Source organism: Melanerpes formicivorus, unplaced genomic scaffold, assembly GCF_026170545.1.
Source record: "Melanerpes formicivorus ecotype bairdi unplaced genomic scaffold, bMelFor1.0.p_v2 SCAF_13, whole genome shotgun sequence".
Taxonomy (NCBI): Eukaryota; Metazoa; Chordata; class Aves; order Piciformes; family Picidae; genus Melanerpes; species Melanerpes formicivorus.
Genome location: NW_027142365.1, coordinates 19,965,867 through 19,993,504, shown reverse-complemented (window position 1 = coordinate 19,993,504; position 27,638 = coordinate 19,965,867). Strand labels below are relative to the sequence as shown.

The following is a 27,638-nucleotide window of genomic DNA, read 5'->3' as shown; positions in this document are numbered from 1 at the left end:
CAGGGACTTGGAGAGGAGCAGCTCTCACAGAACCACCCAGGTTGGAAGAGACCTCCAAGTTCATCAAGTCCAACCTGTCACCCAGCACCATTAGACCATGGCACCAAGTGCCTCATCCAGTCTTTTCTTAAACACCTCCAGGGATGGGGACTCCACCACCTCCCTGGGCAGCACATTCCAGTGGCCAATCTCTCTTGCTGGGAAGAATTTCTTCCTCACCTCCAGCCTGAACCTCCCCTGGCACAGCCTGAGACTGTGTCCTCTTGTTCTGGTGCTGGCTGCCTGGGAGAAGAGACCAACCCCCACCTGGCTACAACCTCCCTTCAGGGAGTTGGAGAGAGCAATGAGGTCTCCCCTGAGCCTCCTCTTCTCCAGGCTAAGCAACCCCAGCTCCCTCAGCCTCTCCTCACAGGGCTGTGCTCCAGACCCCTCCCCAGCTTTGTTGCCCTTCTCTGGACACCTTCCAGCAGCTCAACCTCTTTCCTAACCGGAGGAGCCCAGAACTGGACACAGGACTCAAGGTGTGGCCTGAGCAGTGCTGAACACAGGGCACAATCACTTCCCTGCTCCTGCTGGCCACACCGTTGCTGATACACAAGCCAAACCCAAGCCATGGTCTCTCACATGTGCAGCGCCCCCTAGCGTTCAGTTCAACGCCTGCACCTAGTTGAAGCCCCTGCTGGAGCTGCCTCTGCACGTTGTAAGTCTCTCTGTATGCAGTTCCAGCAGCGGCATCTTGTCGAGTCGCCACCTGGCGGACACGCGGTGGAATCGCACCCGGTGTGCCTGCAATTGAAATTGATTCCGTAAGTGTTGCAATTGGGTTCAAATTGCCCAGCCCAGCCCAGCCGTGGGCTATATCTCACAGCCGTGCACTGGAATCGCTATACGAAATGGTGATTAATCGATCAGTAATAATTTAATTAATTATTAATTTGCTTAATTCAAAATTAATAATCAATAAACTAATCACCTCTTCACCACAGAGGGCTGAGCCCCACTGCTGGTGCAGAGGAGATGGTGCCCCCAGCAAGTGGTGTGGCACTCTGAGGTGTCTGTGGAGCAGGACCTGTTTTGCCTTGGGCCCAGACTGGGTGCTGCTGCCTGATGTTTGTCTTGTATGAGGTTTCCAGAACCACACTGGAGCTTGGCTGCCTGCTGACCCCTGCTTCCATGACTGCACTTTACTGTTCCCTCTGCAAACCAGGTTCACCACGAGGTGCATCACCATCTCATCTACTTTACAAGTCCTGGCTGAGCTACACAGCTTGCTGGCTGAGCAGGCCTTGCCCTGGTGCAGCAACTGCACCACCTGCCAGCAGAGCTTGGCTTAAGGACCAGGGGCTCTGCATTCTAGTCCTGCTTGCACATCACTGGAGTGCTGATTCCCTGCATTCAGAATCCTCTGGTGTGGTTCAGGGAATCAGCACTGCTCCCCTTTCAGATGTTACAAAGCCAATAGCCATGAATACTCCCAAGGAAGTGCCTGTTCTGTCTGTGGCAGTGCCACCAGGCAGCTTGCTGGCACCCCAGGATTTGAAATGCTTTCTCTAATGGGAAGCAGCTGGCTCAGCAGCAGTGCTGCTGGCTGCTTTCCTGACCTGTGCAAGGGGTTCTGCTTGGCACTGAGGCAGGCTGAGAGTCCCTGGCTCCTCCTAACCCTTCCCAGAAAGGAAGGAAAAGGGGATCCAGTCTCTTTGCTGCCTCATGACCGGGCATTTCTGCTGCAAACACTACCAGTGGAGAGCTGAGCTGTGAGCTGAGCTGACACCAGGCTGCTGCTGGCTCCAGTCAGTCATTTCACCACTGCCTCACTGGGCAGTTTTCAGCAGATGAGTTCTCTGGGCAGCTCTTCAGGTGCTGAGCAGGTTTCTGCATTGCTTAATAGCTTCACTCAGCACAGGCTGCCCAGGGATGTGGTTGAAGCTCTGCCCCTGGAGACATTCAAGCTCAGCCTTGCTGTGGCCCTGGACAGTCTGCTTTGGTTGGAGGTGTCCCTGCTGACTGCAGGGGAGTTGGACAAGATGCCCTTGGAGGTTCCCTTCCAACACAATGCAGTCTGAGTCTATGGAGCTGCTCTCAGGCTTCTCAAAAGTCACAGAATCACAGAACTGTCAGGGCTGGAAGGGACCTCAAGGCTCAGCCACTTCCAACCCCCTGCCATGGCCAGGGACACCTCACACCACAGCAGGTTGCTCACAGCCACATCCAGTCTGGCTGCAAACACCTCCAGGCAGGAGGCTTCCACCACCTCCCTGGGCAACCTGTGCCAGGCTCTCACCACCCTCCTGGGCAACAACTTCTTCCTCACAGCCAATCTCAATCTCCCCACTTCTACTTTTGCTCCATCCCCCCCAGTCCTATCCCTCCCTGACACCCTCAAAAGTCCCTCCCCAGCTTTCTTGCAGCCCCCTGCAGATCCTGGAAGGCCACAATTAGGTCTCCTGGGAGCCTTCTCCTCTCCAGCCTGCACACCCCCAACTCTCTCAGCCTGTCTCCAAGTCAGGGCAAGGCTGGTGACCTTCCCTGTGTGATTTACAGCCTTAGAGTCTCCTGTCAGATGTTCTCAACACTCTGCAAGGGAAAGAACAAAGTTTACATTTCTGTCTTTGCCTTTCTTCCACCAAGACCTAGTGCAGGAGTCCCTGCACCCAGAGGAGGTGGCTCTGCACTTCCCTCAATTTCAGCTGTGGGTGAGCAGATGGAGCTAAAAGTGAGCAGCTTCCTTACTGCCTCTCCAGCAGCCTCCTGAGATCCAGGTAAGGATTAAGCCCCAAGGTGACTTTTACACCAGTCCCAGCCTCCTGTTTCAGCATGAGCTCCTCTGCAGCAGCACTCAGCATCATCCCAGCCTCTCCTCATCCTCTGCAGGTCTGTTTCTCCCATCAGAGCTTCTCTCCTACACCAGGTAGTAGCTGCCTCCCTCCCTCCCTCTGTCCCTGTCACCCTCCTCCACACACCTCTTCAGTCCACGACCTCCAGGACCTGCACAGTTTTTATTGCACTGCAGCAGGGCTGGAGAGAGGAACAGCTCTGAGGCTGCCTCAGCCAAGTTCTGGCTCTTGAATGTCACCATCTTCCATGCCCAGCAGACACCAGGCTGTGTTTGCTCCTCTGCTGAGTCGGGGGAGGTAGAGGCTATCTCATTTTAAGAGTGAGGAAGTGAGGGCAGGGATAAAGTGAAAGAGGGGAACTGGGTGAGGCCCTTCCTGGAGGGCTGTGTGCTCCTCGGGGCTAGCAGTGCTCCTGGGGCACACTGCAGCCACAGGAGGTGCTCTGCAGATCTGAAGCACACCGTGGGAAGCAGCTGTGGCTGTATGGGAGCCCAGCTCCAGTGCCAGCTGCTGTGGGCTAATGGCTTATCCTGCCTGGTGAGTCCAGCCCGGCAGCCACTGCTCAGCCAGCCTCGGTGAGCTGCATCCCAGTGCAGGAAGGGCTTTGGACAGAGAGCAGAACCACAGAATCAGAATAGCTGAGCTTGGAAGAGCCCTTTGAGATCATCCCGTCCGACCTCTTGCCTGGAGCTCACAATTCCACCACTGCTGCTCAGCTACTACCACTAAACCACGTCCCTCAGCACCACCTCCACATGTCCTGAACACCTCCAGGGATGGTGACTCCACCTCCTCCCTGGGCAGCCTGTGCCAGTGCCTGAGAACCCTTGCTGGGAAGAACACTTCCCCAGTACCCAACCTGAGACTCTCTTGGCACAACCTGAGGCAGTTTGCTCTTGTCCTGTCACAGAATGCATCGTGTTGGAAGGGACTCCTGAAGATCATCATGTCTGTCCCTGCAGGGACATTTCCAGCTAGGTCAGGTTGCTCAGGACCCCACCAAGTTTGACCTTGAGTGTCTCCAGAGGTAAGGCTTCAAAAACATCCCTGGGCAGCCTGTCACTTTTTGCATGTGAGGAGAGACCAACCCCACCTTGCTGCAACCTCCTCACAGGGAACTGTAGAGGGTGAGGAGGTCTCCCCTCAGCCTCCTCTTCTGAAGACCAAACACCCTCATTTCCCTCACCCACTGAGGATGGTGCAGCCCTGCCCTGCCACCATTCAAAGGTCTCTACTATCAAATACAATCATGGAATCACAGAGTGGGTTGGGAGGGACCATTAAAGGTCACACTGCATCACAGAGCTGTCAGGGCTGGAAGAGACCTCAAGGCTCAGCCAGTGCCAACCCCCTGCCATGGCCAGGGACACCTCACACCACAGCAGGTTGCTCACAGCCACATCCAGCCTGGCTGCAAACACCTCCAGGCAGGAGGCTTCCACCACCTCCCTGGGCAACCTGTGCCAGGCTCTCACCACCCTCATGGGCAACAACTTCTTCCTCACAGCCAATCTCAATCTCCCCACTTCTAGTTTTGCTCCATCCCCTCCAGTCCTGTCCCTCCCTGACACCCTCAGAAGTCCCTCCCCAGATTTCTTGGAGCCCCCTGCAGATCCTGGAAGGCCACAATTAGGTCTCCTGGGAGCCTTCTCCTCTCCAGCCTGCACAACCCCAACTCTCTCAGGCTGTCTCCAGAGCAGAGCAGCTCCAGCCCTCTGCTCCTCCTCCTGGCCCTTCTCTGGACACCTTCCAGCACCTCCAGATCCTGCCTGGCACAGAGGCTCCAGAACTGGCCCCAGAGCTCCAGCTGTGGTCTCAGCAGAGTGGAGCAGAGGGGCAGAATCCCCTCCCTGGCCCTGCTGGCCACACTTCTCTTGCTGCAGCCCAGGCTCTGCTTGGCTCTCTGGGCTGCAAGTGCTCCCTGCTGGCTCCTCTTGAGCTTCTCCTCCCCCAGCAACCCCAAGGCCTTTTCTTCAGGGCTGCTCTCCAGCCAGGCCCTGCCCGGCCTGGATTGGTGCCTGGGATTGCCCTGAGCCAGCTGCAGGACCTTGCACTTGGTGGAAATGTTGAAAAAATTTCCAGGCAGGACACTCCTCAGCAGTTTCTTAGGCAAGCCAGGAGGTGTGAGCCTTCAGTCAGCAGCGTGGCTGCAGCTCTCAGTGCCTTCAGTGCCATTAGCTGTGCTCCATTCCAACCAGCCAATATTGGATGGAGAGGATGTTGGAGTATTTCTGTCCCAAAGAGCTGAGACTGCAGTATTGAAGAGGAATCTGAAAACATGAACTTTGCCAATTCCTACTGCAAAACATCTGAGTAGTGTCTTTTTTAGAGAGCTGCTTAATGAATAGCAGTGTGCTCAGGTGGGCAGGAAGGGCTGGATCAGGAACAGTGTGACTAGCAGAACCTGGGAACTGGTTGCCTACTCTCTACCCAGCACTGGGAATCCTACACCTTGAGCACCTGCAAGAAGGACATTGAGGTCCTGGAGCAGGTTCAGAGAAGAGCAACAGAGCTCCAGGGTCTGGAGAAGAAGGCTGGGGAGGAGCAGCTGAGGGAGCTGGGGGTGTTTAGTGTGGAGAAGAGGAAGCTGAGGGAGACCTCATTGCTCTCTGCAGCTCCCTGGAAGGAGGTTGGAGCCAGGTGGGGGTTGGTCTCCACTCAGTATCACAGTATCACTGATGTTGGAAGAGACCTCAAAGATCATCAAGTCCAAGCTGTCACCACAGACCTCATGACTAGACCATGGCACCAAGTGCCACATCCAATCCCCTCTTGAACACCTCCAGGGATGGGGACTCCACCACCTCCCTGGGCAGCACATCCCAATGACAAATGACTCTCTCCATGAAAAACTTTCTCCTCACCTCCAGCCTAAGCCTCCCCTGGCACAGCTTGAGACTGTGTCCTCTTGTTCTGCTGCTGGGTGCCTGGGAGAAGAGACCAACCCCCACCTGGCTACAACCTCCCTTCAGGGAGTTGTAGAGGGCAATGAGGTCTCCCCTGAGCCTCCTCCAGGCTAAGCAACCCCAGCTCCCTCAGCCTCTCCTCACAGGGCTGTGCTCCAGACCCCTCCCCAGCCTTGTTGCCCTTCTCTGGACACCTTCAAGTCTCTCAATGTCCTTCTTAAACTGAGGAGCCCAGAACTGGACACAGGACTCAAGGTGTGGCCTGAGCAGTGCTGAGCACAGGGCACAATGACTTCCCTGCTCCTGCTGGCCACACTGCTCCTGATGCAGGCCAGGATGCCCTTGGCCCTCTTGGCTGCCTGGGCACACTGCTGGCTCATGTTCAGGCAGCTGTCAATCAGCACCCCCAGGTCCCTCTCTGTTTGGCAGCTCTCAGCCACTCTGACCCCAGCCTGTAGCTCTGCATGGGGTTGTTGTGGCCAAAGTGCAGCCGCTGGCACTTGGACTTGTTGAATGCCATCCTGTTGGCCTCTGCCCATCTGTCCTGTTGGTCGAGGTCCCTCTGCAGAGCCCTTCTGTCCTCTAACTGACCAACATCTGCTCCCAGCTTGCTGTCATCTGCAAACTTGCTGATGACTGACTCAATGCCCTCATCCAGATCATCAATGAAGATGTTAAAGAGCACAGGGCCCAGCACTGCTCTCTGGGGCACACCACTGGTGCCTGGCTGCCAGCTGGCTGTGGCACCATTCACCACCACTCTCTGGGCTCAGCCTCCAGCCAGTTCCTCACCCAGCTCAGAGTGCTGCTGTCCAAGCCAGGGGCTGACAGCTTGGCCAGGAGTTTGCTGTGGGGGACAGTGTCAAAGGCCTTGCTGCAGCCCAGGCAGACCACATCCACAGCCTGCCCCACATCCACCAGACGTTACTCCTTAGTAAGAAATGACAGGATGAGAGGAAATGGTCCCAAGTAGCCCCAGGGGAGGTTTAGGTTGGACATTAGAAGAAATGTCTTCCCTGAGAGGGTTCTCAAGCACTGTAAGAGGATCCCAAACCTCTGGAGGTGTTTCCAAGAGGCAGAGATGTGGTGCTGAGGGCCATGGTTTAGCACCAGCATTGGTAGAGTTAAGGAGGATGGTCTGGACTGGAGTGGATGAGCTCAGAGGGCTTTTCCAGCTGAAATGATTCTAGGATTCTCTGATCACTACCGGATAGGTGCTGTGAGCATGGTGAGGATACAAATGAGGCAGGTCTCATTCTGGAGTGTGTGTTGATTATATCTGACCACTCAAACATCAGAAATGCAGAGAAAACTGCTCAATGCCACCTGAGAAACACCAAACCCCATCCTGGATGGCAATGTGAGAGAATGGATAAGAATCCAGTTGTTTGGCTTGGAGACAAACAACACAAGCAGATGATGTTTCAGGTCTGGGTGTGATTTCATCTGGACTGCAATTTCCACCTTCCTGTTGACTGTCAGGGTCAGGATTGCAGGGTGTTTTGCCAGGAAGGGTCACCAGTTGGATGTGCCAGGAGCAGAGAGGGTCTGACCTCATTCAGGCCCTTCTGTTCCAAGTGGCAGTGGCAGCTGGCTCAGTACCCAGGCAGTGAGCTGCAAACTGATGCCTGTCTGGGGCAGGGATCTTGTCAGTAGCTAGCAGCTTGGGCTTCTGGTACTGCTTTGCCTACAAAGCACTGCAGCCTGAGACTTTGCTGAATCCTTTTCTCTCACAAGAGAGAAAATCTTCCCCTAAGAGTAGGTCAGATCCTAGAATCACAGACTGGGCTGGGTTGGAAGGGAGCTCCAAAGCTCATCCAGTCCAACCCCTCTGCACTCAGCAGGGACATCCCCAGCTAGATCAGGTTGCCCAGAGCCCTCTCCAGCCTCCAGGAACTGAGCCTCAACCACCTCCCTGGGCAACCTGTGCCAGTGTTCCACCACCCTCCTGGTGCAGAACTTGTTCCTCACATCCAATCTCAATCTGCTCTGCTCTAGTTTGAAGCCATTGCCCCTGGTCCTGTCCCTGCAGACCTTTGCAAACAGTCTCTCTCCAAAGATCAGCAGATACAATTTGTGATATGACTCTCAAAGAGCCAGCCACTTTCCCTGCATGTGCTCTCCTTTTCCACTCACAGCTTCCAGACAGGAGGCTTTCTGAGATCTCCAAAGCAGAGATTTCTGAGTGCACAGCAGTGCAGGCAGAGCTGCTCTGCAGCACCTGGGACGTTTGATGCTTGGCACAGTCACAGTCACGGCTCTCAGTGCTCAGTTAGTCCCACACAGCACAAAAGCCACTCTATGTAACAGAGCAGCAAGGCTCCCAATCCACCTGGGACCCTTCAGGCCACGGATTGCTCACAGCCTTTAAGGAATAGCATCCTACTGCCCCAGACAAGCACATGGGGAGGTCTCAAACGTCAAGGCAGGTTGTGCTTTAAAGGCAGCTTTACTGAAAGATTCCTTAATGCCCCCTAGGTGCTCCAGCTCCTGAAAGCTCAGCTCAGGAGGCAGAATCCCAGAATGTTAAGGGCTGGAAGGGACCTCGAGAGATCATCTAGTCCAACCCCCCTGTCACCCAGGGCAGGAACACAGGAACACATCCAGGCACGTTCTGCTTTTCTCAGGCTGTCATTCACGAGCAGGATTTGAATCCTGCAGCAGCAGACACAGCCACGGCAGCCAGGTGAACAGAGAAACAAATGGGTTGAGTTTAATCTATTGGAGCTCACAAAATGCCTCCTTGGAGCCCATGCGTCCCCTCCGGCTCTTCCCACTACGGCTCCGGCCCCAGTCCCAGCTCTGGCTCCGGCTCCGGCCCCGGCCCCGGCCCCAGCCCCGGCCCCGGCCCCGGCTCCGGCTCCGGCTCCGGCTCCAGCCACGGCTCCAGCCCCAGCCCCGGCTCCAGCCCCAGCCCCGGCCCCGGCTCCGGCCCCGGCTCCAGCCCCGGCCGCCGCCCTGCGCTCCCCTCCCTGGCGCTGGTTGGAGCAACCTGCTGGCACCCGGGGGAGGAGTGATGGGTGACGGCGGGTGGAGGAGCAACCCAAATCCTGCTGTCCCAAAAGTAGGTCCCTGCTGCTCCCGCGCCCTGGCTGCCCGCTGAACGCAGCCGCTCCAGCTGGGGGTTCGCTGCGGAGGGCACAGAGGCTGCCCTGCGCTCCCGGCGCGGCCGTGGCCGCTTCGCCCGGGGAACAGACCGGGGACCCACACGCAGGGCTGCCGGAGGACGCAGCCCCCAGCAGCACGACGGCACCGCACCGGCCCTGCCCTCAGCTATCGCAGCTTTGTCACCTGCGTGTGCCGGGAGGGAGGCTCTTCCCTCCGCCGAGGCGGGGGGAGCAGAAAATCGGCTTAGGAAAGCAAAGTTTGAAGAGCGAATTCCTGTTATTCCGAAGCGCCCCATGTGACAGGATATTTCCTTATCATTCCCAGCGCAGAGCTCTCCCCGAGCCGCCAGCCCTGCACAAGTGCCGGAGCTGCCCGGCGGGACCCTGCCTGCTGCGCGCCGGGCCATGGCTGCTGCCCTGCTGCTGCTGCTGGCGCTGCTGCCCCGGGTGCTGCCGCTGCCCGGTGAGTGCCCGCGGGGCCCTGCGGGACGGGACGGGACGGGACGGGACGGGAGAAGAGCTGCGGCGAGCATCCAGCCCAGCCTGCCCCGAGGCGTGGGGTGGGGTGAGGAGCGTCCACGCAGGGTGCCCGTGGCTGCCTTAACCCCTTCGGCGCTGCCCGAGGTGCCTCGGCCCCGGCTGCCTGCCCACAGCCTGCTGTGCCCGGTGGGCGAAGCTGCCCCTTAAAGCAGCCTTTCTGGGCCGGTGGCGTTGTGGGTGCCAAGCAGAGCTGGCACCGGCGGTGCCTCGGTTTCCCTGCCGCTCCAAGGACTCGGTCCTGATGGGTTTCGCACCAACCCCCAGCTGTCCCTCAGCTACCTCCTCACCACCACAGGCTGCAGAGGGGCAGAGGGGTTTGGCACTGGGGCTCTCCCAGTGCTCTTCCGTGGGCCTGGGGACCTGCTTGCAGGTGATGGCTTCTGTGGGGGGCGTTCCAGCAGCTGAGGTGTTGGCATGGATTAGAGCTGTGAGAGCACAAACAAGCTGTTCCCTGGTGAGAGCTGCAGCTGGCACCCCCTTGCCCTGAGCGCTGCCGTGTTTGTCACAGCACTGCTCTTTTGCAGGGAAAAATTTCTCTCTGCCTTTCCTGGAAGCCTCTCAGCATCTCCAGCCTCCAGTTTGAGCTCTGCTGAAGCACAGCTTCGTAACCCTGCCGTGCAAGCTTTCTTGCTTGGTGTGATTAGCAGCGCTCATTATAGGCTCTCTCTGCCTGAAGACAGTCACCCTCCCTGCCTGCTGCCTCAGTGGTGTCCCCTCTCTTGTGTCTGGCTTTTGGGGTGCTCTTCTGGTATTCTCCATTGGTGTCTAGCCCTGGTGGCACTTCATTTACACTGGCATTGTCTGTGAGAGTTTGCAGACGCTGCAGTGTGGAGCTGCCTTGGCTTGCTGGAAATCTCTGCTGGGCAAAAGACACTTGGCCAGGGAGATTTTACAGCAAGTGGCTCAGTGCTGCAGATACAAACTGAGGCCAGAGGCAGGCAAAAAGTCAGAGTGTGGTGGGTGAAGAAGAAGGAAAGCTTGTGAGAAATACTCTGTTAGGATCTGTTTAGGAGTGTTGAGGGCAATGATGCTGGAGATCTGCCTGGATGGGTTACAGCAGTGGGGTCAGCTAGTTCCAGTGGCTTGGATGCTCCTCTGCATTTTAAAGAGCCTCTTTCCAGTAGTAATCTTCAAAGTATGAACTAGTTTGTTAGAAGTGGATGTGATTCAAGCTGCTGAGCCTGTGGTGCTGGTGGCCAGGCTGTGGTGAACCTCTCAGTGCACCACCTGCAGCTCCTCTGTAGTGAGGAATGGTGCACTGGCACAGGAGCTGTGCTGGGTTGAAAATTCCCCCCCCTCAGCATAAAAGTGCCAGAGCAGCTCAGCTGGGAGCAAGTGCAGCTGAATTCACAAGCAGTACAATCCACAATGAACTACATACAGAATATACACAGAATATACAACACTTGCAGGTATTCACCATGCATAAACAGCACAAACCAGGGGGCTAATAATAGCTTCCCCTTCCCTGCTCCCCCTCCCTACCCCTACTTTACCTTCCTAGCCTTCTGTTTATGACCTCTCCCATGGCATTCTTTAGAGCTGATCATTATTCCCCTTTTTTACATCCAGTGGTGATTTATTTACAGTCTACTACTTTCTGTTCAAGACCTGTGGAAACTTTTCCAGGCACAGCCTGCAACTCCCCCAGGAGCTGTGGTGCCAGCCTTGCTGCAGCACAGTGCTGCACAGTTAATGGTTAGGGCAATAGTTCTGCTCCACTCATCCCACAGGTACCAATCATGCTGGCAGGGGTGGCATCAAGTGTTCATAGAGAGGAGCTGCCAGGGCACAGGGACCTGGCTTGTTTCATAGACTCCTGGAGTGGCAACTTCCACAAGTGTGTTGTGTGGGAATCCCCTTTCATGTCCCAGCAGGCAGGGCAAACACAGCAATGAAGCTGGGGAGCAGAGCAGTACAGGAGCACGCTGTGAGCCTGCTGTGAGGGCACTGAGGCAGGAGCAGCTCTGAGGGGAAGGAAGTCCTGCAGCTGCAGTCTCTGCCACGGTTGCTCCTGCATCCTGCTCCCTCTGGCTCTGTCCTGTTTGGATGCCAACTTATCTGCAGTGCCTGCTGGGCTGTGTTGCCCTTTAGCTGCTCACCTCTCTCTTACCCCATCAGAGGCTTGCAGGCCCTTTTGGAAGCAGCTGTGTTGCATTTACTCACTGGCAACACTTCCTAAAGGTGCAGTCAGAATAGCAGGGGGCCAAAGATGTCTTTTCCTAGGTTTAATGATTATGTTTGTATCTTTGTTTCACTGGCCAGACCTTTTTGCTCAGCTTCCTAACCTTGTTTCTGAGCATAAACCCCTGCACCCATTCAGGCTTGGGTGCAGCAATCCAGGCTTTTGACTTTGGACTACCTCATGTGCATAACATCCTCTCTTCAACACTAAATAACTGCATAAAATAAGGAATGGTATTGAGAGCAGCCCTGAAGAAAAGGCCTTGGGGGTGCTGGGGGAGGAGAAGCTCAAGAGGAGCCAGCAGGGAGCACTTGCAGCCCAGAGAGCCAAGCAGAGCCTGGGCTGCAGCAAGAGAAGTGTGGCCAGCAGGGCCAGGGAGGGGATTCTGCCCCTCTGCTCCACTCTGCTGAGACCACAGCTGGAGCTCTGGGGCCAGTTCTGGAGCCTCTGTGCCAGGAAGGATCTGGAGGTGCTGGAAGGTGTCCAGAGAAGGGCCAGGAGGAGGAGCAGAGGGCTGGAGCTGCTCTGCTCTGGAGACAGACTGAGGGAGTTGGGGTTGTGCAGTCTGGAGAGGAGAAGGCTCTGAGGAGACCTTCTTGTGGCCTTGCAGGATCTGCAGGGGGCTCCAATAAAGCTGGGGAGGGGCTTTTGAGGGTGTCAGGGAATGATAGGACTCGGGGGGATGGAGCAAAAGTAGAAGTGGGGAGATTGAGATTGGCTGTGAGGAAGAAGTTGTTGCCCATGAGGGTGGTGAGAGCCTGGCAGAGGTTGCCCAGGGAGGTGGTGGAAGCCTCCTGCCTGGAGGTATTTGCAGCCAGGCTGGATGTGGCTGTGAGCAACCTGCTGTGGTGTGAGGTGTCCCTGGCCATGGCAGGGGGGTTGGAACTGGCTGAGCCTTGAGTACTCTTCCAGCCCTGACAGTTCTGTGATTCTCTGGCTCTCTTTTGGGCACAAACACAACTCCAGCAGTTTGAGAGCTCAGGCAGTGTTTTGCCCAGATGTGACCATGTCTGACACCTCTTACCCCAAGCCTTTGGGTTTCAGGAAGAGGAGAGTTGCAAGCATTGCATATATCAGTTTACAATAACACAGTACTAAATGCTCCTGGAAAAGCAGGATGAAAAAAAGCTATCAGCAGCAGTGATAATTATACATTTCCTTGTATTGTCTGTGAGCAAGGCAGGTTGGCAAAAGGCAGCAATTTCTGTACCCAGTGCTCATCAGTTTCACACTCCCCCCTCTGCCCCCCCAGTGAGCTGAAAGCCAAAGGACAGGAGAAGGAAACAGCACCATAGATGTGATCAGTCTAGGTCAGCTCTTTCTCTGAGATTATTTGTTCCCAGATTGTTCTCCTGCAGAAAATGTGATCGTTTCCAGACTGGAGGCTCAGCAGAGAGAGGAAAGTTTTCTGTGATCCACCTTAAACATTTACCTCTTGCAGCATTTGTTGGATGTGTTAGGTTGAAAAGAAATACTCTGTTCATTAGCTTCAGTCCACAGAGTCACAGGAGTGAGTGCTTCTCTGGCCTGGTTTGCAGCCCACCTGCAGCAGAGCTTTCAGACCTTATTCAGCCTTTAACATTGTGACCTAAAATCAGAGAGAACTTGCAAGTCACTGCCCTAAAATGTTATCCCAGAAGGATCAGAGAGGAGAAATTCTCAGTCTTGGGGCTGAGAAATGCTGCACTCCAAGTCTGAGAGGTGGGAGCTTTTCAAGCTTCTAGGAGAGCAATGGTGCAGAGCTATGAAGCAATGCTTGCAGGGCTTTCAGTGTGCTTGCCAGCAGGGCTGGGGAGGTTCTGCTGCCCCTCTGCTCTGCCCTGCTGAGACCACAGCTGCAATCCTGTGTCCAGCTCTGGGCTCCCCAGTTCCAGAGAGACAGAGACCTGCTGGAGAGAGTCCAAGGAAGAGCCAGGAGGATGCTTAGGGGCCTTGAGCATCTCCCCTGTGGAGAGAGACTGAGAGCTCTGGGGCTGTTTAGTCTGGAGAGGAGAAGGCTGAGAGGGATCTGATCAATGCCTATCAATAGCTGAGGGCTGGGAGTCAAGTGGAGGGGGCCAAGCTCTGTTGGGCGGTGCACAGCAATAAGCCAAGGAACAAAGGAGACAAACTGGAACAGAGAAGGTTTCAGCTCAACATGAGGAGAAACTTCTTTGGTGTGAGGCTGCTGGAGGCCTGGAGCAGGCTGCCCAGAGAGGTTGTGGAGTCTCCTGCTCTGGAGACTTTCCAAACCCACCTAGCTGCTTAGCCTGGAGAAGAGGAGGCTCAGGGGTGACCTCATTGCTGTCTACAACTACCTTAAGGGAGGTTGTAGACAGGCAGAGGTTGGTCTCTTCTCCCAGGCACCCAGCACCAGAACAAGAGGACACAGTCTCAGGCTACGCCAGGGGAGGTTCAGGCTGGAGGTCAGGAGGAAGTTCTACAGAGAGAGAGTGATTGCCCACTGGAATGTGCTGCCTGGGGAGGTGGTGGAGTCACCATCACTGGAGGTGTTCAGGAGGAGACTTGATGGGGTGCTTGGTGCCATGGGTTAGTTGATTAGGTGGTGTTGGATGATAGGTTGGACGCAATGATCTTGAAGATCTCTTCCAACCTGGTCTATTCTATTCTATTCTATTCCTGTGCAGACTATGTTAGGTGATGCTGCTTTGGCAGTGGGGGTTGGACTGCATGATCTCTGTAGGTCCCTTCCAACCTCTCCTGTCCTGTGGTACTGTGATCTGCACTCCTGCTGCCTTGCACTTTGCTGTGTAGCTGATTGCACTGCAACAAACTGGTTGAATCCTCCTCACATCTCAACCACTTGCATTCCACAGTCACTTTGGCAGGCGGGTGTCACAGGAGCACTGCACTGTGCTGAGCAGGTGCTGAGATTTGGACCCCAAGAGTATTGTCCAGGTTCATCTTTCATTTAGTCTCCTCAGCCTGCTTCAGGCCAAGTGATTGCAGTGTTCTTTGCCTTGCAGATCCTAGCATCTTCTTAATCTACAACGAAGACCACAAGCGCTGTGTGCTGGCTCAGAGCTCTAACTCGGTGACAACTGCCCCCTGTGTGCAAGAAAATGAGGCACAGAAGTTCAGGTGGGTCTCAGCTCACCAGCTGATGAGTGTAGCACTCAAACTGTGCTTGGGAGTGCCTTCGAAGAAAGACTGGGTCCCCATCACCCTGTACCCCTGCGACCAGGCCAGCGAGCTCCAGCGCTGGGAATGCAGGAATGAGACTCTCTTTGCCATCCAAGGGGAAGATCTGTTTTTCAACTATGGAAACAGACAGGAGAGGAACATTATGCTGTACAAGGGATCTGGTTTGTGGAGCAGGTGGAAGGTCTACGGCACCACAGACGATCTGTGCTCTCGAGGCTACCAAGGTAAGGTGCTGTGCGTTGATGTCTGCCTTCCCAGCTCCTTCCTCTGCTGTCTGGTTGTGGTGTGGAGAAGCACAGGAGAGCTGCCTTCATCTCATTAATCATAGTATCACAGTATCTGTCAGGGCTGGAAGGGACCACAAGGATCATCTAGCTCCAACCCCCCTGCCATGGGCAGGGACACCCCACACTAGATCAGCCTGGCCACAGCCTCAGCCAGCCTGGCCTTAAACACCTCCAGGGACAGGGCCCCAACCACCTCCCTGGACAACCCATTCCAGGGCTTCACCACTCTCATGGGGAAGAACTTCCTCCTCCCCTCCAGCCTGAATCTCCCCACCTCCAGCTTCATTCCATTCCCCCTAGTCCTATCACTGCCTGAGATCCTGAGCAGTCCCTCCCCAGCCTTCCTGTAGCCCCCTTCAGATCCTGGAAGGCCACAATGAGGTCACCTGGGAGCCTTCTTTTCTCCAGACTGAACAGCCCCAGCTCCTTCAGTCTGTCCTCACAGGAGAGGTGCTCCAGCCCTCTGCTCATCCTCGTGGCCCTTCTCTGGACACCTTCCAGCACCTCCAGATCCCTCTTGCAATAGGGGCTCCAGAACTGGAGGCAGTACTCCAGGTGGGGTCTCCCCAGAGCTGAGCAGAGGGGGAGAATCACCTCCCTTGCCCTGCTGGCCACACTTCTCCTGATGCAGCCCAGGGTCTGATTGGCTTTCTGGGCTGCAAGTGCACACTGAGAGCTCCTGGTGAGCTTCTCCTCCCCCAGCACCCCCAAGTCTCTCTCCTCAGGGCTGCTTTCCAGCCAGTCCCTGCCCAGCCTGGATTTGTGCCTGGGATTGCCTCCACCCAGCTGCAGGACCCTGCCCTTGGTCTTGTTGAACCTCCTGAGGTTGGCTTGTGCCCACCTCTCCAGCCTGTCCAGCTCCCTCTGGATGGATTCCTTCCCTCCAGCTGTCTGCTGCACCACACAGCTTGGTGTCATCAGCAAACCTGCTGAGGGTGCACTCAGTGCCACTGTCCATGGCACCCACAAAGATGTTGAACAAGCCTGGTCCCAGGACTGATCCCTGAGGGACTCTGCTTGTCCCTGGCCTTCACTGGGACATGGAGCCATTGACAGCCACTCTTTGGGTGCAGCCATCAAGCCAATTCCTTATCCATCTAGTGGTCACCCATCACACCCATGTGTCACCAGCCTGGAGACCAGGATGTGGTGCGGGGCAGTGTCGAAGGCTCAGGTCCAGGTAAACAACAGCAGCTGCTCTGCCCTCAGCTATTGATGTTGTCACCTGTGCAGAGAAGGCAACCAGGTTGGTCAGGCAGGATTTGCCCTGGGTGGAGCCATGCTGACTGTTCCCAATCACCTCTTCACTATTCACTATTAATGAGTGATGAGTGTGACTGCTGCTGAGGCCAGCAAGCCCTCAGTCTGGGTTTTATGTTTTGTGAGAGGGTCTTTTTGCTTTTGTTGCCCAGACTTTCAGAGTTCTGGTAGACAACTCACCAAGCATGGTCATGGTTTGTATCATGAGGGGGAATAAAAGGGGCTCTGGCTATTCTAGCTAGGCATTAATACAGTCATAGAGCCATTAATATGCTCATATAGTTATCAATGTAGTCATATAGTCATTAATATATTCCTGTGAGACCTGTGCTGGATTCTGTGGTCCTGCTCTGGCAGGGGGTTGGACTGGATGATCTCCAGAGGTCCCTTCCAACCTCTAACATCCTGTGAGCCTGTGATATAGAATCATAGAATCAACAAGGTTGGAAAAGACCTCAAGGATCATCAAGTCCAACCTGTCACCCAAGACCTCATGACTACTGTTATATATAGTTATATATTCTTATAGCTACTCAAAACACAACAGCTAATGACAGCTGTTACTGTTCCCATGTGTGCAGAAAGGTGTAGTGGAAGTGTGCAGGCTGTAGGTGATATGTTTGTCTCTTTTCCTTGGGGAGTAAACCTGGAGCTGAGGAAGAAGTTGTTCCCCATGAGGGTGGTGAGAGCCTGGCACAGGTTGCCCAGGGAGGTGGTGGAAGCCTCCTGCCTGAAGGTGTTTGCAGCCAGGCTGGAGGTGGCTGTGAGCAACCTGCTGTAGTGTGAGGTGTCCCTGCCCATGGCAGGGGGTTGGAACTGGCTGAGCCTTGAGATCCCTTCCAGCCCTGACAATTCTGTGATTCTAAATAGCAACTCTGCTGTGAGGCAATAGTTAACTCTTGATGTCTTCACCTCCAGCATGTTGAAGATGCCTTCCTGGATGTTTGAAGTACGTCTCCCAGTTGGCAGTGAAGTGTTAGGCAAGAAAGAAGATAGAATAAAATTAGAATAGAATAGAACAGAAAGGAATGGAATGGAATGGAATGGAATGGAATGGAATGGAATAGAAAGGAATGGAATAGAATTGAATAGAATAGAATGGAATGGAATGGAATGGAGTGGAATGGAATGGAATAGAATAGAACAGAATAGAATAGAATAGAATGGAATGGAGTAGAATGGAATGTAATGTAATGGAATGGAATAGACTAGAACAGAGTGGAATGGAATGGAATAGAATAGAATAGAATGGAGTGGAATGGAATGGAATGGAATGGAGTAGAATGGAATGGAATGGAATAGAATACAATAGAATAGAATAGAGTGGAATGGAATGGAATGGAATAGAAAGGAATGGAATGGAATTGAATAGAATAGAAAGGAATGGAATGGAATGGAATGGAATGGAATAGAATAGAATAGAATAGAATAGAATAGAATAGAATAGAATAGAATAGGAGTGGAATGGAATGGAATGGAATAGAATGGAATGGAATGGAATGGAGTAGAATGGAATGGAATGGAGTAGAATGGAATGGAATAGAATACAATAGAATAGAATAGAGTGGAATGGAATGGAATGGAATAGAAAGGAATGGAATGGAATGGAATAGAATAGAATAGAGTAGAATGAAATGGAATGGAATGGAGTGGAATAGAATAGAATAAGAATAGAATAAAAAGAATAGAATAGAATAGAATAGAATAGAATAGAATAGAATAGGATAGAATAGAATAGAATAGAATAGGATAGAATAAACCAGGTTGGAAAACACCTTCAAGATCGTCCAGTCCAACCTCTCACCCAGCACCATCTAATCAACTCAACCATGGCACCAAGTGCCTCATCCAAGCTCTTCCTAAACAGTTATTTTATCTATTTTAAAGAGTTGAGTTTGAAAGGAGTTGTCTCATACACACAAACATCATGATGAGAACTCCCTGGCAATACCTCTGGCTCCCCAGTTAGTGTTCTGGGATAGGCAGAAATGGTCCCAGAAGGAGGGATGGATGCTTTTTGTGTGCTTTACACAGTGGCTGGTGACATAACTTGTCCTTGGCCAGAGTAAAAGAACCCTAGAAGAGCAGATCAGGTGAAAGGAGGCAGGAGGGAAGCCATTCCTGCTTCCTTGGTTTGCTAGAAGCTCTGTGAGACAGTGACCTTGGTGTGCCACTTCTCCAGTAGTCTCTGGCAGGTGGTGCTCCTCTCTGTGTCTTCCCATCAGTGCTGCCCCATTCTGTGTGCACATACAAGAAGACTGCTCCAGTTCCTTGAGCAGTTTCTGTAGTTGCTTTGATCAGTTTCGCAGAGTCAGGTTTCTCATGAAGCAAAAACGATCTTCAGATGCCAGTGGCAATTTTATCTGAGCATGGGATATTGGAGTCACTCTGGGCTGTGCATCTTCCAAGTATCCATGTACACAGAATCAGAGAATAGCCTGAGCTGGAAGGGACCTCCAGAGCTCATCCAATCCAACCCCTCTGCACTCAGCAGGCACATCCTCCACTGGATCAGGTTGCCCTGAGCCCTCTCCAGACTCTCCAGGGATGGAGCCTCAACCACCTCCCTGGGCAACCTGTGCCAGTGTTCCACCACCCTCCTGCTGCAGAACTTGTTCCTCACATCCAATCTCAATCTGCTCTGCTCTACTTTGAAGCCATTGCCCCTGCTCCTGTCCCTGCAGGTGTCTGGGACAGCCTCTCTCCATCCTTCCTGTAGGCCCCCTTCAGGTCCTGGCAGGCTGCTCCTAGGTCTCCCTGGAGCCTTCTCCTCTCCAGGCTGAACACCCCCAGCTCCCTCAGCCTGTCCTTCTAGCAGAGCTGCTCCAACCCCCTGAGCATTTCTGTGGCCTCCTCTGGCCCCTCTCCATCAGGCCCCTGTCCTTCCATGCTCTTCCCTGTCTAAGGTGGTCAACACCTCAATGGGCTGCTGAAAGAAGCAGCAGCAGCTGTTTGTGCTTAACTGTGTGGGTTTTGTACTCTTGATTGTTATGCAATAAAAATTAGCAGAGGAAGGCTCCTGTCCCAGCTTAGTCAGATCTGGTCAGTGCTCTCCTGAAGCAACATGATCCTGTCCTGCTGTGGGCATGGGGATCAGCTTAGAGGGTAAAATGCTCAGTGTCCCATTTGTGGTGCAGGTTGTACACTAAACTGGCAGCTGATCTGTATCCTGTTCTAGATCCTGTGCTTACTGCTGCTCATGCATTCTGACATGCTTGTGTCTTCTTAGATACCTACACAGTGAAAGGAAATGCCAATGGAGCTCCTTGTGTCTTCCCTTTCAAGTTTGGTGACCAGTGGTATGCTGACTGCACAGATGCTGGCAGATCTGATGGCTGGTTCTGGTGTGGAACCACTTCAAACTTTGATGTGGACAAGATGTATGGATTCTGCCCCTTGAAATGTAAGTTTTTGTCTGCTCCTGGTTCTGCTGGGCTGTTCCTCAGCTGCCTGGACAAACTGATCTCCTTACCAGGTGCTTTCCTGTGCAAGATACAGCTTGAAATGGTACATTTTGCTATCTCCAGCCTGCTCCTCTTTTAGAAACTACTTGAATATGGAAATGCAGGGCTCAGCATGAAAAGAGCCTGAGCAGCTGCATCCAGGTGAGAGGGAGTGAGTCATCTGCTGGGATCTGCAGTTATACCACTGGCTTCCATAGGAAGCTAATTGGATGGAAAGTGATTACAGTAGGAAATGCAAAGGGCCATGGCAGAGATCTGGGCTGCAGAACTGGCAGCTGGGATAGAGCTTAGCTGAACATCAAGGCTGCTTTGCAGAGTGAGTTGGGTTTTGGATATCATAGAATGGCTCAGGTTGGAAGGGACCTCAGAGATCCTCTGCTCCAACCTCCCTGCCATGGGCAGGGACAGCTCTCAACTAGGCTTGGCTGCTCAAGGCCTCATCCTGCCTCACCTTGAACACCCCCAGGGAGGAGGCAACCACAGCCTCCCTGGGCAACCTGTGCCAGAGTCTCACCATGCTCATACTGAAGAACTTCTTCCTCAGCTCCAGTCTTACCCTGCCCTCCCTCAGCTTCAAACCATTCCCCCTTGGCCTGTCTCCAGACACCCTCAGGAAAAGTCTCTCTGCAGCCTTGCTGTAGGATGCCTTCAGGTACAGGAAGGCAGCTCTGAGGTCCCCCTGGAGCCTTCTTTTCTCCAGGCTGAACACCCCCAGCTCCCTCAGCCTGTGCTCACAGCTGAGCTGCTCCAGCCCTTGGATCGCCCTTGCTATCCTCCTCTGGGCTTGCTCCAGCAGCTCTGTGCCCATCTGCTGGGGACACCAGAACTGGATGTGGTATTGGAGGTGGGGCCTCAGCAGAGCAGAGTAAGGAGCTTCCAAGAACTTTTTACTAAATCCCAATATTTCCCAAGCCTGGGCACTGGCAGCACAGGAGGCCAAGGGCAGCCTGGGCTGCAACCAAAGCAGTGTGGCCAGAGCTGGAGAGAGAGGATCCTGCCCCTCTGCTCTGCTCTGGGGAGACCTCACCTGCAGGGCTGTGTCCAGCTGTGGGACCCTCAATGTAAGAGAGACCTGGACCTGATGGGGAGAGTCCAGAGGAGGCCCCAGAGATGCTCAGCGGGCTGGAGAGCCTCTGCTGTGGGCCCAGGCTGAGAGAATTGGGTTTTCCATGCTGGAGAAGAGAAGGCTCTGGAGAAGTGCATTTTGATATTGAAAGGGACATACAGACAGGCTGGGGAGGGACTGTTCAGAAGGGGCTGTGGGGATAGGAAAAGAGGCAATGGTTTGAAACTGGAGCAGGGCAGAGTTAGGTTGGACACCAGGAGGAAGTTCTGCACAGTGAGGCTGGGGAGACACTGGCACAGGCTGCCCAGGGAGGTGGTTGAGGCTCCATCCCTGGAGACATTCAGGATCAGCCCTGCTGTGTCCCTGGGCAGCCTGCTCTAGCTGGCAGCATCCCTGCTGCCTGCAGGGGCTTGGGCAAGATGACTTTTGAGGGTCCCTTCCAACCCCCTGTGAATCTGTCACCTTACATGGTTTGCTAGTGAGGCCTTGGTGCTCTTGCCTGATTTCCATGGAGGCTGCATTCACTCCTGCAGGCAAACATTGATGCAGGGTTTGGTTTGGTTGGCTGTGGGGTCGTTGGGTTTTGTGGGGGTGGGTTTGTTGCTTGTTGTGTAAGGTTGGGGGGGTCTGTGTGTCTGGCTGGTTGGCTGCCTTTGGCTGGGGCTTGCTGGTGGTTGGGCTTTTGTTTTATCCTGCTTTGTCCTTTCTCTCTTTGCCAGCATGACTTTCAATATACTCAGAATGATCTTGGGAACACCAAACCCATTAACCCAAGACATGAAAGTCAGCTGAAGGCTGCTCCCTGCCTGGCATTCTTTGAGTGTAGTAACTGGGAGGCATCATTAAAAGTTTGTTTAACTCTTGGGCATAATTCAAGGAAATCCATCCAGCTGGCTGTGACTCCTGTTGGCAGAGGCTGCTTTCTGCTGATTGCCTGCCTGTTTCCTTCCTGACTCTTCACTGCTGCCTATGAAAGACTCAAGTTTGGGGCATGTCTTTTAAAGAGGGACAGGCTGTCTTGTTAGTAGAAGCTGCTGTAGAATGCACTGTATGAGAGTGGTGACTTAATAAACATAGAATCATAGCATCACAGAACTGCCAGGGCTGGAAGGGACCTCAAGGCTCAGCCAGTTCCAACCCCCTGCCATGGCCAGGGACACCTCACACTACAGCAGGTTGCTCACAGCCATCTCCAGCCTGGCTGCAAACACCTCCAGGCAGGAGGCTTCCACCACCTCCCTGGGCAACCTGTGCCAGGCTCTCACCACCCTCATGGGGAACAACCTCTTCCTCACATCCAATCTCAATCTCCCCACTTCTTCTTTTGCTCCATCCCCCTAGTTCTACCCCTACTTGGAACCATCAGTAGGACTTTTACAGGTGGAATGCTGAAGTCTGTGTGTGTTGAAGTTTATGTAGTAAGATTGAAGTGATTCTTCTTTGTTTAACTGTCTGGGGAGGCACAGGTGGAGATAGGAGAACATGCAGTGCAGACTCTTCCAGCTGCTCCTGCTGCAGCCTGGACATGCAGTCAAGTGAGGAGGGTTAAACCAGGCTCTTTGAATATGCTGGGAGTAAAAGTGGCTCAGATATTGTCCCATGTGAAGAGGGGGCAAGGCTGTCCTCAAAGCAGTTAACTGTACTCAGTGGAACTGGAGATATCTGACCAGTAGAGGTATACAATAGAACAGAATAGAATGGAATTAACCAGGTTGGAAGAGACCTTTGAGATCATCAAGTCCAACCTATCATCCAGCACCATCTGATCAACTAAACCATGGCACCAAGTGCCTCATCCAGGCTCTTCCTAAGCACCTCCAGGGATGGTGACTCCACCACCTCCCTGGGCAGCACATCCCAATGGCCAATCTCTCTTGCTGGGAAGAACTTTCTCCTCACCTCCAGCCTAAACCTCCCCTGGCACAGCTTGAGACTGTGTCCTCTTGTTCTGGTGCTGGGTGCCTGGGAGAAGAGACCAACCCCCTCCTGGCTACAACCTCCCTTCAGGGAGTTGTAGAGAGCAATGAGGTCTCCCCTGAGCCTCCTCTTCTCCAGGCTAAGCAACCCCAGCTCCCTCAGCCTCTCCTCACAGGGATGTGCTCCAGACCCCTCCCCAGCTTCGTTGCCCTTCTCTGGACACCTTCCAGCAGCTCAACCTCTCATTGTGGCATTGAAACATCACTTATAAAGCTATGCAGTGACAGGGTGAGGGGCAGTGGCTTCACACAGAAAGGAGTTGCATTTAGATGAGCCATTAGGAGGAAATTCTGTCCTGTGAGGGTGCTGAGGCCCTGGAACAGGCTGCCCAGGGAAGCTGTGGAGGCTCTGAGCCTGGCATCATTGAAAGCCAGGCTGGATAAGGCAGCCTGGTCTAGTGAGAAGTGTCCTTGCCTGTGGCAGGGGCTTGGAACTAGAAGAAGATAGAACCACAGACTGGTCTGGGTTGGAAGGGAGCTCCAAAGCTCATCCAGTCCAACCCCTCTGCACTCAGCAGGGACATCCTCCACCAGATCAGGTTGCCCAGAGCCCTGTCCAGCCTCATCTGGAATATCTCCAGGCATGGAGCCTCAAGCACCTCCCTGGGCAACCTGTGCCAGTGTTCCACCACCCTCCTGCTGCAGAACTTGTTCCTCACATCCAATCTCAATCTGCTCTGCTCTAGTTTGAAGCCATTGCCCCTGGTCCTGTCCCTGCAGGCCTTTGCAAACAGTCTCTCTGCAGCCTTCTTGCAGCCCCCTTCAGGTCCTGGCAGGCTGCTCTTAGGTCTCCCTGGAGCCTTCTCTTCTCCAGGCTGCACACCCCCAGCTCCCTCAGCCTGTCCTTGTAGCAAAGCTGCTCCAACCCCTGATCATCTTTGTGGCCTCCTCTGGACCTGCTCCATCAGGTCTATGTCCTTCCTGTTTTCAGGGCTCCATAGCTGGGCCCAGCCCTGCAGGTGAGGTCTCCCCAGAGCAGAGCAAAGTGGCAGAATGACCTCTTTGGATCTGCTGGCAATATATCTTTGGATGCAGCCCAGGCTGCCCTTGGCCTCCTGTGCTGCAGTCTCACACTGCCTGCTCCTGCCCAGCTTCTCCCCCACCAGCACCCCCAAGCCCTTCTCCCCAGGGCTGCTTTCTATCACTCCTCCCCCAGTCTGTATTGACAGTGAGGATTGTTCTGGCCCAGGTGCAGGACTCTGCCCTTGCTCTTGTTGAACCTTGTGAGGTTCAGCTGGGTTCACCTCTGCAGCCTGTCCAGGTCCCTCTGGATGCCATCCTGTCCCTCTGGCACATCAACAGCAGCACTCAGCTCGGTGCCATCTGCACACTGCTGACAGTGCCTCGACCCCACTATGTCATTGCTAAAAACATTAACCAGCACAGGTCCCAGACCCCTGATGGACACCACTGTCACTGCTCTCCATCTGGACATGAAGCCAGTGAGCACCACCCTCTGGCTGTGACCCTCCAGCTTATTCCTTATCCACCAAACAGTCCACCCAGCAAATCAGTATCCCTCCAACTTAGCCAGCAGGATCTTGGAGGTCCCTTCCCATCCAAACCCTTCTGTGGTTCTGTCATGCTGTGGTTCTATAATGCTTCAGAAAGATCCAGTGAGAGCAGAAGCTTCAATCCCACAGGAAGAAACTGTGGCTGCCTCACAGAGTTTTTAGCAGCCCAGTAAATACTGGATGCTTACAGCTCACACTGCCTATTGGAGCACTGCAGTGTGACAGCAGGTGCTGGGGGAGAGAACAGGTTGCACAGTGCAAGACCATCAGCAGAGTGAGTCATGAGGTGTGCCTGTAGCTGTATTTAGATGGCCAAAAGTGCACCCAGGCCTCTTCCTTGAGGGCTGACAGAGCTGGCATCCCTGGGAAGACTTTAGAAAGCCTTGGAAGTCATGCATCAAACTGGCAGCTGACCAGGCAGGAACCAAACCTGCAGAGAGGGAGGAAATAGTTCAACAGCCTTGCCCTGCTCTGTTAAGTATTGGGCAAATCTACATCCCTGGGTTCATTTGCAAGCAGTGCATTAGGCTTTAGTGACAGCCTGTTCCAGAGTTCCAGCAGCCTCCTGCTGCAGAACTTGTTCCTCACATCCAATCTCAATCTGCTCTGCTCTAGTTTGAAGCCATTGCCCCTGCTCCTGTCCCTGCAGGCCTTTGCAAACAGTCTCTCTGCAGCCTTCCTGTAGGCCCCCTTCAGGTCCTGCCAGGTTGCTCTTAGGTCTCCCTGGAGCCTTCTCTTCTCCAGGCTGAACACTCCCAGCTCCCTCAGCCTATCCTCATAGCAGCAGCTCCAACCCCCTGCTCATTTTCATGGCTTCCTCTGGACCCTCTCCATCAGGTCCAGGTCCTTCCTGTGTTGAGGGCTCCAGAGCTGGACACAGCCCTGCGGGTGAGGTCTCCCTAGAGCAGAGCAGAGGGGCAGGATCCTCTCTCTGGATCTGCTGGCCACACTGCTTTGGATGCAGCCCAGGATGTGGTTTGCCTGCTGTGCTGCCAAGTGCACACTCTTGGCTCCTGTCACCAATGCAGAGTATTTCCATGGCCTCTTTACACAGCATCCAAAAGCAATACAAAATCTGGGGGCTCTTTGCTCAGAGAAGTGGTCAGCTGGAGGTACCCCTGAGCTCCCAGGAGTCTGCTTCACTATAAAGTTCTGGAAGCAGTGGCCAGCAGGAGCAGGGAAGTCATTGTGCCCTGTGCTCAGCACTGGTTAGGCCACACCTTGAGTCCTGTGTCCAGTTCTGGGCCCCTCAGTTTAGGAAAGATATTGAGCTGCTGGAAGGTGTCCAGAGAAGGGCAAGAAAGCTGGGGAGGGGTTTGGAGCACAGCCCTGTGAGGAGAGGCTGAGGGAGCTGGGGTTGCTTAGCCTGGAGAAGAGGAGGCTCAGGGGAGACCTTCTTGCTCTCTACAACTACCTGAAAGGTGGTTGTAGCCAGGAAGGGGAAGGGGTTATTGGTCTCTTCTCCCAGGCACCCAGCAGCAGAACAAGAGGACACAGTCTCAAGCTGTGCCAGGGGAGGTTTAGGCTGGAGGTGAGGAGGAAGTTCTTCACTGAGAGAGTTATTTGTCATTGGGATGTGCTGCCCAGGGAGGTGGTGGAGTCCCCATCCCTGGAGGTGTTCAAGAGGGGATTGGATGTGGCACTTGGTGCCATGGTTTAGTCATGAGGTCTGTGGTGACAGGTTGGACTTGATGATCTTTGAGGTCTCTTCCAACCTTGGTGATACTGTGATGTAAAATATCAACCAAAACACTGCTTCAATTTCCAGTCCCATTGAGAGCAAGACCTGCAAAGCTTTGGGTTTTACTCCAAGCTACCAGTGGCCATACAAGGAATCCACAAGTGTTCAATGCTTCATCTGCTGCACTGAGCTGTTTCAAACACTTCATGGAAAGCACAGAGTAGTGGACAAGTTGTGCACTCAGTGCAGCCTTTTTTTTGCCCTCAGTCTGAGAATTGGGTCATATCTTTATGCTTTTTTACACTAGAGAAGGGTCAGTTTGGATTGGGCATGAGGAAGAAGTTCTTTACTAGAGGAGGGTGGTGGAACACTGGCACAGGTTGCCCAGGGAGGTGGTCAAGGCTCCATCCCTGGAGATATTCAAGGTGAGGCTGGAGAGGGCTCTGGGCAGCCTGATCTAGCTGGGGATGTCCCTGCTGAGTGCAGGGGGGTTGGACTGGATGAGCTTTGGAGGTGCCTTCCAGCCCAGCCCATTCTGTGATTCTATGATTTTTCTGCACAGTGCCAAATCAACTCTTTTACCACTGTTTGAACCTGCCTGAACAGCAGCTTTGATGTTCCAGAGACAATGGTGACCTTGTTTCTGTTCTGCCCAACATGGCTCTCATGGTTTAGCTGCACCCTGGATTTACCAACTCTTTAGAGAGCCTCAGGGCTCCTTTCAAGCCATTTGCCTATAGCAGTGTTTGTGCATTTGTGCTCCATAATTTAGTCTCTATCTTACCTGGCTCCATCTTCATGACCAGTTACCATCCCTGGAGGTGTTCAAGAGGGGATTGGATGTGGCACTTGGTGCCATGGTCTAGTCATGAGGTCTGTGGTGACAGGTTGGGCTTGGTGATCTTGGAGGTCTCTTCCAACCTTGGTGATACTGTGATACATCATTTCTTTTCCTCCCTGCAGTTAACAGCATGGATGCCCTGTGGAATACAGATCCTTTAACCAATGTCCAGTACCAGATAAACTCTGATGCAGCCCTGCAGTGGCACCAGGCAAGAAAAAGCTGTCAACAGCAGAAGGCAGAGTTACTGAGCATCACAGAGCTGCATGAGCAAACATACCTGGCAGGTAGGGTGATGTTGTCCATGAGGTTTTCCTTCCTTGACACTTCCACAGCACCTCCCAGCTGCACAATGGATGTTTGTGCAGGTCTGGGTCTCACTGGGTTGGAGTTGTTATCTGCAATGATTCACCTGGGGAAAAAGTGGTGTCTTGGGTTGAAAGGGAGCAGGACAGGCTCTGTACTCCTCTTTCAAAGCAGGTAAAGAAACCTCCACACAGGACTGGGTGGGCATGCAGGCTGTTATCAGAAGTCTGAATGGAAGTGCTATTCACACTACATACTGCAGTGCAAAACATATCAAATACATATCAAAAACATATCAAATCCAGAGGCTGGCCTTAACACAGAGGCCCACTAAGCCTAAGCTTCCCCAGTCTCCACCAAATCAGGCTGAAAATCCAGCCCTCAAATGCCCCCTCCCCCCATAACCTCCTACCCCTTCCCACCATGCCTTAGCCAAAAATGACACAGCTAGAAAGTCACTTGTGAGCTCGAGGCCCCAGCCAGGCTGCTCCAAGCCCAGCTCCTGTGCCAAGCAAGCAAAGGAAGCC

General features: G+C 53.7%; 1 protein-coding gene across 2 annotated transcripts in view; it reads left to right on the top strand.

Moving 5' to 3' along the window:
* The first annotated feature begins 9,196 nt into the window (after window positions 1-9,196).
* Window positions 9,197-27,638, top strand: part of MRC1 (mannose receptor C-type 1) — an 88,750-nt gene continuing 70,308 nt past the window's right edge. For both annotated transcript variants that reach the window (XM_068146365.1, XM_068146364.1), the window contains exons 1-4: window positions 9,197-9,310; window positions 14,539-14,940; window positions 19,493-19,666; window positions 26,928-27,092. In XM_068146365.1, coding sequence (XP_068002466.1) covers window positions 9,253-9,310; window positions 14,539-14,940; window positions 19,493-19,666; window positions 26,928-27,092 — 799 coding nt within the window. In that variant the 5' untranslated portion in view covers window positions 9,197-9,252. The remainder of the gene's footprint in view (window positions 9,311-14,538; window positions 14,941-19,492; window positions 19,667-26,927; window positions 27,093-27,638) is intronic.